The sequence below is a fragment of the Cyphomyrmex costatus genome, unplaced genomic scaffold (genome assembly GCF_001594065.2).
Source record: "Cyphomyrmex costatus isolate MS0001 unplaced genomic scaffold, Ccosl1.0 scaffold100, whole genome shotgun sequence".
NCBI classification, from domain to species: domain Eukaryota; kingdom Metazoa; phylum Arthropoda; class Insecta; order Hymenoptera; family Formicidae; genus Cyphomyrmex; species Cyphomyrmex costatus.
The window spans coordinates 2,515,435-2,527,557 of NW_017274955.1; the positions used below are offsets into that span (position 1 = coordinate 2,515,435).

Consider the following 12,123-nt stretch of genomic DNA (forward strand, 5'->3'; position numbering starts at 1 on the left):
CTCTCTCTCTCTCTCTCTCCTATAATAAAAATACTCAATTTATCATTTCAAATATCATATTTTACAAAACTTTGTATATACAAACTTTGTATATACTTTGTATATAGGATTTTGTAGAAGAGTAATTTTTTTTACAAAAGATGTCAAAATTAACAAAGAATTATTAATTTCTGTACATAAAACGATAGATATAATAATACAAAAAGAAGTAATATATACCATCTAAATAATAAATTCGAGCATATAATATTATACATATGTATAATGAATAGAATCTAAGTCTAAGATGATGTCCCAGTCGGAGTTCTCTTCCTCAAAAATTTATATGTATCTTTTGATAACAAATAACTGACACCTCCTGCGATTGTTGTGAATGCTGTTATATAGCACAGACATTGTAGGATCGGATGATCTACGAAATGATAAATTGGAGCAGCCAACGTTCCAGCAACCAGAGACAATTGTATCCCAGTATTTAGCTTGCTTGTTAAAGTCGGTGCTAATTGTACAGTAGCGTGTGTAGGGTCAAAATATCTCGCTAAGGTTTTCTAAAATTATATCGTATCAGAATTAATCATTTAATAAATTAATCATCAATATGTTCGAACAACTTTTGATATACACTACTTGACAAAGAATAGAAAACACTTTTGGACACGTTCAAAATTGGAGCTATATATAGATACAAATAGATATTCGTCAAATCTGAAAATTTTGTACAAATTTTACAAAGGTCTATGACATGAAGTAAAAATCACACGAAAATGCGATTTACAGCAGTTAAAAGAGTGAATCTTTACCTTCAATTTGCTTTTTTCCTGAATGTTGTACGATTTTTTTTCATTGAGTTATCAAACGTTGAAGCAAAAGTGATTTTAGCTTCGTAAAGGATCAGACAGATTGAAATATCAATTACTGATTTCGAAAGTAGAGATTTCAAATATTCAAACTTTCAAATATTCTTTTGATTTTTTGTCTGCAATGATTTTTTTTACCAAGTTACGGTGTTTTGAATATTGCGCAATTTTGACGTCAAAAGTGTTCCTTATTTTTTGTTGAATAGAGAGAGTATATAATAGAATTAATAAATACATAATACTTACTGGTGGAGGTAAGGAACGATATCTAATGTAAGACGCAGCGGTTACTAGAACAATGTCACGTGTGACAACGAGACAGGTGAGAGGAGCTGGTATCAAACCGACCCATGCCAGAGAGAGAAAGAGCGTCCCAACAAGTAACTTGTCTGCAACTGGATCCAGAAAGCTTCCAAGTTTCGAGGCCTGCGACGTCCAAGTGCGTGCAATCCAACCGTCTGCTAAATCACTCAGTCCTGCAAATGCAAGCAACCACAGCGCTATCTGCGCCATGGTATAGACATTGTTAAAGATAATCTAATATTCTACATATGTTAGTTGCAACAAATAAAATCAATCATAGAAAATTAACACAACAAATTTTTTATGACAGTTTATATTTCTTCTAAAAGATGGATCAAAAAATATAGGAAAATTTAAAAGCTATTAAATCAATTTTAATTAAATCGAGATATAGAATGTAATAACATTTGCTTTATCAAAATTATATTTTCAAAATAACATCCTTTAAGTATCCATTTCAAAATTAAATGCATTTTTGCAATTTCTCCATGAAGTTACTCCATAATATATGTTTAATAAACAATCTTTGTTAAAATATATTATATCCTTACTTTGATTTAATTAAACTTATTAAAGTTTTTATTTTACCTCATTAAATTTTTTTGTTTTCTGAGCTCTATATTATTATTAATAAACAATTATATAAATTACATGATTTTGTATATAGTATATAATCATATTATATATATAGTATATAATCATATTATATATATAGTATATAATCATATTATATATATTATATATAGTATATAATCATATTAATCCTATATTATTAATAAATTGAAAAATATCAAAAAACGAATATTTTTTATCAAAATATTAACAAATTTTAATTCTTGCTTCTTTAAAATACCTGATAATCTTGTGACAGGATCAAATAACTTAAAAACGGTGAAGTTACTATACGACCCATGCAAAGCAAGTTGGGTATTGTCCAAATATTTTCCCTTTCGATAATTTTTTCTACTTTTCTTCTTGTATGTTTAAAATTTTGCATTATACGTATTCGCAATGCTTTCTTTTGTGTTCGTTCCTTTGGGCTGATACGCTGTCTGTAACGATTTTCACTTTCTGTGACATAGAATCTAGCTTGACACATGGGTATGTACCGTGTTAAACAGTGCTCTATTAGACTTTTGTTTAAAGTGCAGTGTTTAAATCTTAGAATGGTGAAGCAGTTCATAATTAGTTGCTCCTATATGAGAAACAGAATAAAAAGATATTACTGTCATAATGTAAACTAATAAATATAAAATATTCTTAATTATACAGATAAATAATGAAATATATTTTGTCTAATTTTATGCAAATATTATTTTTATGAAATTTTAATTCTAGATTTGGTTACTAACGTAATAAATACAAATATATAAATTTGTAGAAACTGAATAAAAATATATAATTTGTAGAAACTAACCGGTACCCCACTGCTAAATCTGGAAATAATCACTTCAATGTATTTCTTTTAATTTAAACAAAGCAACAAACACTTTATTTTCCGTGAATTCTGGAATAATTCACAAACCGTCTCGAACATGAAATATTTACACGAAATATGCGCATGTCTTTTCTGTGTGTATTTTATACGCTCACGAGAAGCGTAGTTTATTTTTGAGGTTAGATTCGTAGATAATTGCGTGGATAACAATTGTATCGTATATATCGATTATCGACCTAAACTACTCACCGACTTAAAAGTACCCTAACTAAAATATGATTCTGTGAATAATTAATAAGAAAATCATCGGAATTTGTCAATTGGAATAAAAAATTTTATCGGATCGAATTGAATCCGCGCGAAATTTCATTTCTATTATATGCAAAAATTCAACATTATATTATTTTGTATTATATAATGTTTCGCGTATCTATATATTTCAGTTTACATTTACAATTAATTAATTCAAAATAAATTTTGTTTTCTTAATATTAATTATTCAGGAATTAAATACAAATTTTTTATAATGACACGACTTTCGAGAAACTTTCATAAATTAAAAAAATTATAAATTCTTACATATATATAAAAATAAGAGAATCATTTTCATCATTAAAAATTTCAAAAAGTTTAAGTCAGTTTTCTTGACATTATATAGAATGAGAAATTTTAGAATATTTCAGAATTTATACCTATATGAGAAATTATAAGAAAAGGATGTAGATTTCTGAAAAAAAAAAAAAAAAATGTTCGAACGTCTAAACTAAGGAAAACTTTCACGCTAAGACTAGATAGAGAGAGAAAAGTATTTTTGTTATAATTGCATATATGATTAAAAATTATGGTTAATCCATTTTTATGGTTGTTACTGCTATAATATTAAAGTAACATTAATTTCATATGTATGTACAGTTATCTTAAATATAGAAAAATTGTACTATAAATTATTATAATAATTTGAATTATAAATATAGTAAAATATTAAGATGCGAATGTTAAACAAAAATAATAATTTTTATGTAATAAGTGCAATCATCATTATACTGCAGAATGTAAACTCCAAGTATATATTTTCTTAACATTCGTTACTTAATTGTTTACATGGTAAAAATAATAAAATAATAACTGGTAAAGAAAAGCTTAATGCACGTCATAGCGCTGTAATGATCGTATATCGATGTTGAAGCAGTTATAATGCATGGTTAGAATAATAATAAATTTATAGAGTTGACCTAAAAAGTGACTATAAATTATAATACTTCCAAACTGCATTTTTCGCGCCGACTGTCGAGAGACCGAGGGTGCCTTCCAACAAAGCGACACAGATGATCGACACGGTGTGACACATGTGTATTATTACATCTTTGTTGTTCGCCAATGTCAAACAAGGATGAGATGGTCACATGACCACTGTTAATTGTTGGAAGGCACCCCGAAGTCACCGAGAGCGGCCGAGCTTGCTGGAGCTTGCCGAGCAATACGCCGCTCCTGTCACTGCCTGTCGCGCACGCGTCGTGCACGTACGACGGGTTTCAGTGCAGCAGGCGCACCACGTCGCGTCGGTCCGAGCAACAGAGTGCCCCCGTGTGTACAACCCCCGCCCACCGCCCACGTATTATTTGTGTGTGCGGCTAGCTAGCCCGAAGCTAGCCAGCCGCGCTTCCCTCGCGTTTCAACGGGGTTTCAACAGCGACCGCCTGACAGATCCCGTTTCCGGGCGGATAATGCATTCGTTATTCCGCGAGAAACAATCCCGGGCGCGCTATCGTGCCGCGTAAAGAGAAACCACCTTAATGCGACACCGCGGACGAGTATGATTCTGGCTGGATCAGACCACTTCTTGGCGGGTAAGTCCACTATCCGGTGATCGGACCGCGGACTCCCCGTGCTATCCCTTTCGTCTCAAGACAACCCCTCTCCAGTTTTACTCGAAACACGATATTATTCCGTTCATTCTGATTATGGAGCGATATATCCGCGCATTTCGTTCACGATTACGATATCGAATAAATCGTCCGTTTGAAAAATTGACAAACACGCTACTCACGAACAACGCGGACTCCTCTCTGTTTTTCCTTTCAATTGGAAAACGGGCCTCGAATCGATATCGTTAGCTGTTAGCTTCTAACTGGATCCCTTCAGTCCCTTCAATCTGCGCTCGACTTTTAGGATCGTAAGAAGATAGAATTATAAGGATATATAAAAAAAAGAGATGGTTGTCATGCGATATCGGGAATCCTTCACGATTTCTGTATTGCGCGAGCAGATTTCCAAAGTTCCTTGAGCGCGATGTTTTGTTAACGACGACGTTTCTGGAAGGTGCCGATATTCACGTTGAAATATAAATCAATTGCGATTGGAAAGTTGAATAATTGGAGAGAACCTGCCGGTCCCCTCTTAAAGACTTAATTTTTTCTTTTTTTTTTTTTAGCGCGTCTCTCGCATCGCACTCTCGGGGGAAACGTACGCGTGTAACGCTGCGCAATTCCGTGTAATCCGCAGGTAGTTTGTCACAACTGGAGCGATAATAAATTATTCCAGGTCATTATACGGCGTAATATGTCGCGTTAACGCGCGCTCGATACGACGACCACGGTACACTCGATATTTATCGTGGCTAAAATCCCAAGTTCAAGAGAGTGAAAGTACGCGAACGATTTTTTTCATTTTTGCAATTGGTTTTCTGGGAAAAGTAAAAACTTGTACGGAAAAGACTCAGTCTACTTTTTTTCAGTCCATTTTATTTAAATTATTTATTTTATTTTTATTTATTTTGTCATTTAGTTATTTATTAGCTTATTTCACTTTTTTTTTTACTTATGCTCCTTTCTGTTTTTTATTTACGTTCTTTCGTATTCACTTTGCTGCACTTTTTCTTTTTACTTGTTGCTGTACAGAACATGCTTTAAATAAAGTAATAAATATAACAAATAATAATTCTGTGATTTTTCAATTTTTATAATTTTCATAGAAAAACGAAAACTCGTACGAAAAAGATTCGGTTTACATTATTATTTTATTTTAGTTTATTTTGTTATTTAATTGTTTATTAACTTTTTTTTATTTATACTCTTATCTGTCTTTATTCATATCTTTTTAAATTTATTCGAGTTTTTTCGAGTCCATTTTTTCGCACATTTTATTATATTTATTGCTGTAAAAGGTTCATTAATTAAAGTAATAAATATATAATGATTAAATAGTAATTTTCAATTTTAATAATTTTAATATTTTAAATTTAATTATTATGTCACAACACATACTTTACCAAAGAATGTATTAATAACTGTATTGCACTCTCATTGCTCTTTATTATTTAGTTTTCTATTTAGTTTATGATATGATTTATGACGTGATGTGTGATGAACGTTCTAACTGCATTCTCAGAGTGTTATACTAGTTAAAGAAAGAATCAAAAGTTTATATATATATATATATATATATGTCTTGTATATATATTATTTTTATTTCATTTATAATTGCACAATAATAAATAGAAATATTCTGCATACATTCTGTATATATTCTGCAGTATATATAGACCAAACTATGGATCTGTTTCTGATATTACACATTAATTAATTAACTGCGTGCAGTAAAATGAAACAAAATGTCCTGCATTCAAAAAGCAAATAAGAAGAATATTAATATAATGTGCTGATAGTTGCCTTGTATTAGATAAATACGATATTATTTCATAATAAAAGTAATATACATATTATTGTCTCTAAAAAAATAGTACATATTTTTTTAAAAAACTTTACATATTGATTTAAAAAGTTTATATTCCTTTAAAGAAATTTTATGAAAATTATGTCTCTTAACAAATTAAATTTAATTCAATGAGAATTTGTCGATATGTTATTTCAGTACCTGTGGAAGCGACTGCAGTTTTGGGTGCCGTTGCCGGTTTTATAGTGCTCCTGCTAGCTCTCTTCCTTTATCTGTCCCGGAAGTGGTGCTTCACGCCTCCCTCATCCACCGCGCTTTTCGGCGGAGTCTGTGTGCCTCTCTGTGATTCCACCAACAGCTCCACATCTCAAATCTCGAAAAGCATAGGTACATGGTCTTGGTTTACACCTTAGATTTCCAACTCTTGATCTCCTTGAAAATTTTTATATTATTCCAAATACTCCAATTTATTTAAAGTTTTACTCGTCTTGATTGCGATCAGCTCGCAAACACAATAAGTGTTAAGCCTTAAGAAACTGATCAACATAGTTGAATGTGAGAAGAATAATCGACTATGATTAGTTAATTCCTTAAGACTTAAGGCTTATTACACTTAATGTGTTTACGAGTAATAGTTTCAAATCCAAATAAATCTACAAAATAAAACGTAAAGTCAATTAACTTATAATCGTATCACTTTAAATTACCAAATTTTTGTAGATTAGAACATATTCGCGGTTCTCTTCGTGATACGAATAATTCATATACTAATCAATATAATTTTACTGTATAGGGAAGGCATTCTCCTATTCAGATCCAGAAACAAGCTCCGATTCAGAGGAAGACGCTCTCCGACGATTAAATTCACGTTCACTTCCTCCGCCGGATACGTTGACTATCCAAGCGGAGGACGGACCAACGACTATCTTAGGTGAGTTACGGTAACAAAACAAAATTTTTCTATATTTCTGCAAGTGTTTTCACCAGAGATATTATGTAAAAATCATTAACTTACTAAATATTTTATATTTTATCTTGATCACATATCTTTCCATCAAAACATTCGTTTTCTGATAATTTTACTTTTAATACTTTTGTACACAGAGTAATCAGATAAATTAATTTATGTTGAAAAAAGATGTGTTTAAAACAAATATGTAATTAATTAATTATATAGTTTATACGTATATACGTAACACATATCGCTGATACGATGATGTATTTTATTATATCGATCTTTTCCATGATAGCAATCATGCTGAAAAATATTACCTATTTATTTTCTGTGGTGTTTCTATACTTTGAACGTAATTTATACAAAATTCTATTTTATGTTAATCTATACAAACATATATTGTTATATTAACATTAAAAAATAAGAGTACTTCATAGATAATTATAAAGTATATATTTTTGTTATCTGTTAATATTATTACATAACAATTATATGTTTGTAGATGCTGGGACTACTTCCAGTAGCTGCACTGAGGAACACTCTCCTGCAGATCAACAACAGGTGATTTCTTATTCCTTGTGTTTAATAAAACTCTTAAAAGAATTCGAATGATAAAAGAATTTTCAGAGACTTAGACAAGAAGGAATTTGCATTCAGCATCTGTTTTGTCTGTTTAGTGCGTGGTGGAAGTTGGGGCTTCTAGCATTATACTCGATAATCGAGAGCAGGAGATACAAGTTGAGCAAAATGATTCGACGACCAATGACGTCATCACAACGATGGGTACAGTGGTTTCCGAGGAAGTTGGTAGTTTGGAAGTCGCTTTCCTGTATGATGCCCCAATGCGTGAGATGACAGTTCGTATAATTAACATTTAATTGTTAATTTAATTTTTATAATTATGATTTTTTATTTTGGAATATTTATTTAAATAAAATAAAATTTTTTTAACATAAAAATCTTGAAAATATATCTTATACAAATAATTTTATAATTAATATATTATATATGTAATATATATAAAATTTATTTATTATCTAAAATGTTATTTCTTATTTTGTATTGTAAATAATGAATTTCTATATTCGTTTTTAAATTGTCAAATGGAATATTATTTTCCCAGGTTCACGTCTTACAAGGGCGGAATTATCCTCCTGGCATTAATGGCAGTCAGGTGCGACTAGTTCTGTTACCATCAAAAAAACAAAGACGTAAGACACGAGTTCGACAAGGGACATCTCCTCAATACATGGAGAGTTTTTTGCTTCCTCGTGTAAATCCAGAAGATGTAAATGCAATGGGAGTACGACTCAGAGTATATCTGTGGGGTGGCAGAATGATGCGTCGGGAAAGATTGCTGGGCGAAGCCAGAGTGTCTTTCGATCACATTAATCTCCAGTTGGAAACGACCCTGTGGTTAACTCTTCAACCCCCACTTTCTTCCTCGGTAAATTTTTCTAGAAGTCCTAACTATACACACTGAGTCTCAGAAACTCCAGTACAATTTGCTAAATCGAGATTTTTTCGCATTTCTGAACTTTTTCTTTGAATCTATATATCTCAAAACTCCTCAATTCTATCGATTTTTACACATTATGAACTTGTTCCTTAATCAATTCTCCAATTGAAGAAAAAAATAATTCAAATATATCCATTTTTACGGAAATTACGCTAACAAATATAGATAGGGTACTAGGAACTCGAATGTGTATATCAAGGATAGAAAGAAAGTATATAGCTAGGGTTAATTAAGCAAAAATATTATTAATACCTCTTTAGGTAACCGATGTGTAATGTATTTACAAATAATATAATTTGCCAAGATGGATATTGTGTGTTACACTTTCTAGGCACAGGATTGGGGAACCACCAGTAGTCTAACTCGTAGCGATTCCACGGGATCTCAACAGTCGGTCCAGTCGTATGCTTCTCCAGCTATACCACCTTACGGCAGCAGCATGAAGGGAGGCAGTGTTGCTGAAATCCTAATCGGTTTGGCGTACAACGGGACGACAGGCCGCTTATCAGTTGAAATAATCAAGGGTTCCCATTTCCGTGGTGGAGGCGGAAACGATACGAAACCTCCCGATACTTACGTCAAATTGGCTCTTGTTGATACCAATAATCATGAAATGGGCCGATCTAAAACTGGTTTAAAACGTGCCCAACCGAATCCCCTTTATAAGGAGACTTTTATATTTCAGGTAGCTTTTTTTATGAAATCTTCGTTTTTTTATTTCTTAATCCTTTAACTGCGATATGCTTTAAATGAAAATCATGACTTTATAACAACTAACACTTGATTTGTGATGGTATTAATTTACCCAAGTAGTAAAATGCTAGAGTACATCAGCAATCATGATAGATTCATATCTACTGTGTCCTTTCTCTTGGTTTTTGCTATTACAGATTGATTGGCTATAACAAAAAACATAACAACAGAAATGTAGCAGGAGTGAAACATACCTTGCCATTATGATGTGATAATATAGAGTCTGTTCATTTTCTAATGCATCTGTACTAAAAAAAAGATACGTTTCTAAATATAATTGTAAAATTTTATAATTGTAAAATTATAAAAACGGTAAAGTTTGCTCGACTGTTGCCGGAGTTCAACATAATAAATGACACACAGTTTGCAATACGGGATGCTTTCCATTTGGTCGATGCAAGTATTGTTCTTTGTTACTCGTGGAAAGATAGAACAATTTATGTTAGTAAATGGAAATTATCCACATACTTTTGGCAAGTTTAGCTGCTAAGTAATATATACATATGTCTTTTATAGTAATTCTACGAGGTGCTCTTTGTTTCCTGTTTCTTGCTGTTTATCTCTCTTTTTTTGTTATCAAAAGGTAAGAGACAAACAGCAAGAAACAGGAAACAAAGAGCACATTGTAAAATTACCATTCCAAGTGAAGTTACTTTCGTAGGATGTATATATATCATACTTTTCGTAGTTAAAGGGTTAATGAAAGTTATTAAGTATGTAAAATATAATTATGTTAAATAATATGTGGTTTTTTTTAAGGTTGCGTTGTTCCAATTGGGAGACGTGACACTCTACCTCTCTGTGTATAATCGTCGACGAGGTGGAATGGGCAGAAAAGGACGGGAAATGATCGGCTGGCTCTGTTTGGGTCTTAACAGTTCCGGATCTGAGGAGCTACAGCATTGGAACGACATGCGGATGGCAAGGCAACCAGTACAAGTGCAACGCTGGCATTCGCTACTGCGTCCTTGAGGTGTCTTTGTGTGAGTGCCTCTCATGGATTCACATTCTTGATGCAGTTATTTGGGCGTGAAACGATTTCACTCGCCAAGGAGTACGGGAAATAGATGAGCGTTTCTAGAGAAGAACAATTGATCGCGGCAGGCTTTATCTCGAGAGAGATTTCAATTCTTTCTCCTTATCTCATGGAGACACACTGTGTACTGCCTGGTTGAAGAACGGAAGTCAATATTCCAATCGGTCTGTCAATTCCAAATCAGAGCACGAACAATACAAGAGTGTCCAGGTAATATACAATAAAAGCGTTCTTAACTTCTGTGTCTGTTAAATGAAGTAAATAATAAATATTGAAATATGATAATAACAACACAAAATGTAAAAAAATATCTTAATGTTTAAAGCTTTGTTAAACAAATAGCAATGTCTATACGGTGTTCTAAATATCCAAGAGATATCTCTGACTTTTAGTCAAATTTTAAATTGAAATTTTAGAAACATGCCAGATTTTTGTTTTGTTCGGAATGCTCTGTTTGGAATACTGTAAACTCTGAGTTACAAACTCTTGTCTAAATGTACCAAGTACATTTCCTTTTTGATACGCTGATGGGAGCAGTGTGGCTAGTCTTCGATGTTGAGGGTCCCGACGATCGCGTGATCGTTGTCCCAACGTTTATCGACGTTCCGGCCCAATCGTCGTACCTGTCCTCACATGGTACGGTGCTCTCCGACTCGACATGTGCCTGAGCCAATCTGAATCATTTATTTTTTACTTTGTGCCTTTCACCCTTTTTATGCCGCGCACCACGCTAAATGGAGGATTGTCGTAAAATGTAAGCGGAATTTCAATGTCTGAAATGACGTTACTTCGAAAATAGAAATGGTTACATTTCTTGACTTCATAATTCATATTTTAAGATGCAGGGTGGTTACGCGATAGAAGATCCAGGATTCTTCAATCGTTCTCAATGTACTCCGAGAATCCGGAAAATATTCTCGCGTGGATTGGGAAAAATGCTCTAGAAAAATTAAGAGTTTTTCCATAATTGTTGAAATGCAGGAAGAGCCAAAAGTTCCTGTGATTTAGTAAAAATATTGAAAATCGAGCTCTCTCGATTTTATTTGTATCAAAGCCTAAAAAAAAGTTACTTAAATCTTCAGAGATTTAATAGAAAATTAAAGTTAAGTACTTTAATGTAGGAAACATATGGTTGAAATGTTTCCTTGGAAAACAAAGTTTCTCTTATTTGGAAAATTTGAGAAAATGTGTGATTCGTGTGTCCACCCTGAGGTAGGATAACATCGACACAATGAATTACTATTGTATGGTCATGCTTGTTATTTGTAAAGCTGTTGTGTGTATTAGAATAACAACGGAATTGTCAATATGTTTTAATTTTTGCTGTTTCAATTATAACGGCTATTCTAAATAAATATAAATTAATATCGAGATAATAAACGGAATATTCGAGGTAAACTCTTGTTTGACGTGGCGAGATTTGGTGATAACACAAGTTCTTTAAAAGTTTCATATTTATTTGTATACTTTGTCAATTTTTGAGATTAAAAAATTTTAGTTTTTTTCTCTCTTCTACATATTAAATTCAAACATAGAATATTCTTAGATTAAAAAATGTAATAATTTTGTTATATAATTTTCAATTAAAAT

At 32.1% G+C, this 12,123-nt stretch overlaps 2 protein-coding genes across 3 annotated transcripts; one reads left to right on the forward strand and one right to left on the reverse strand.

The window, feature by feature from the left end:
• Positions 1-242: 242 nt before the first annotated feature.
• CLS (cardiolipin synthase) lies at positions 243-2,768 on the reverse strand. Of its 2 annotated transcripts, XM_018537316.1 has the most exons (4): positions 2,578-2,768; positions 2,014-2,355; positions 1,104-1,361; positions 243-548 (listed from the first exon to the last, which is right to left on the reverse strand). In XM_018537316.1, exons 2-4 carry the CDS (start codon positions 2,341-2,343, stop codon positions 282-284), a joined length of 855 nt encoding a protein of 284 aa, XP_018392818.1. In that variant the 5' UTR covers positions 2,344-2,355; positions 2,578-2,768; the 3' UTR covers positions 243-281. The 2 variants fall into 2 exon arrangements, with proteins under 2 accessions (XP_018392818.1, XP_018392827.1); XM_018537325.1 differs by lacking the exon at positions 2,578-2,768 and having other exon boundaries at positions 2,014-2,380.
• A 1,643-nt stretch (positions 2,769-4,411) lies between these two features.
• On the forward strand, positions 4,412-10,469 carry Syt14 (Synaptotagmin 14). The gene is made up of 8 exons (XM_018537450.1): positions 4,412-4,445; positions 6,469-6,657; positions 7,064-7,201; positions 7,728-7,786; positions 7,903-8,082; positions 8,349-8,672; positions 9,076-9,429; positions 10,257-10,469. The coding sequence occupies exons 1-8, from the start codon at positions 4,412-4,414 to the stop codon at positions 10,467-10,469; spliced, it is 1,491 nt and encodes a 496-aa protein (XP_018392952.1).
• Positions 10,470-12,123: the final 1,654 nt, after the last annotated feature.

Excerpts from the sequence above, each read along its gene's own strand:
- CLS (XM_018537316.1), bottom strand. The coding sequence starts at position 2,343 with ATGAACTGCTTCACCATTCTAAGATTTAAACACTGCACTTTAAACAAA. Across the intron at positions 1,362-2,013 it reads TCCTGTCACAAGATTATCAG|ATAGCGCTGTGGTTGCTTGC; the intron begins GTATTTTAAAGA and ends ACCATGGCGCAG. Across the intron at positions 549-1,103 it reads ATCGTTCCTTACCTCCACCA|AAAACCTTAGCGAGATATTT; the intron begins GTAAGTATTATG and ends ATATAATTTTAG.
- Syt14 (XM_018537450.1), top strand. The coding sequence starts at position 4,412 with ATGATTCTGGCTGGATCAGACCACTTCTTGGCGG. Across the intron at positions 6,658-7,063 it reads TCAAATCTCGAAAAGCATAG|GGAAGGCATTCTCCTATTCA; the intron begins GTACATGGTCTT and ends TTTACTGTATAG. Across the intron at positions 8,673-9,075 it reads AACCCCCACTTTCTTCCTCG|GCACAGGATTGGGGAACCAC; the intron begins GTAAATTTTTCT and ends TACACTTTCTAG.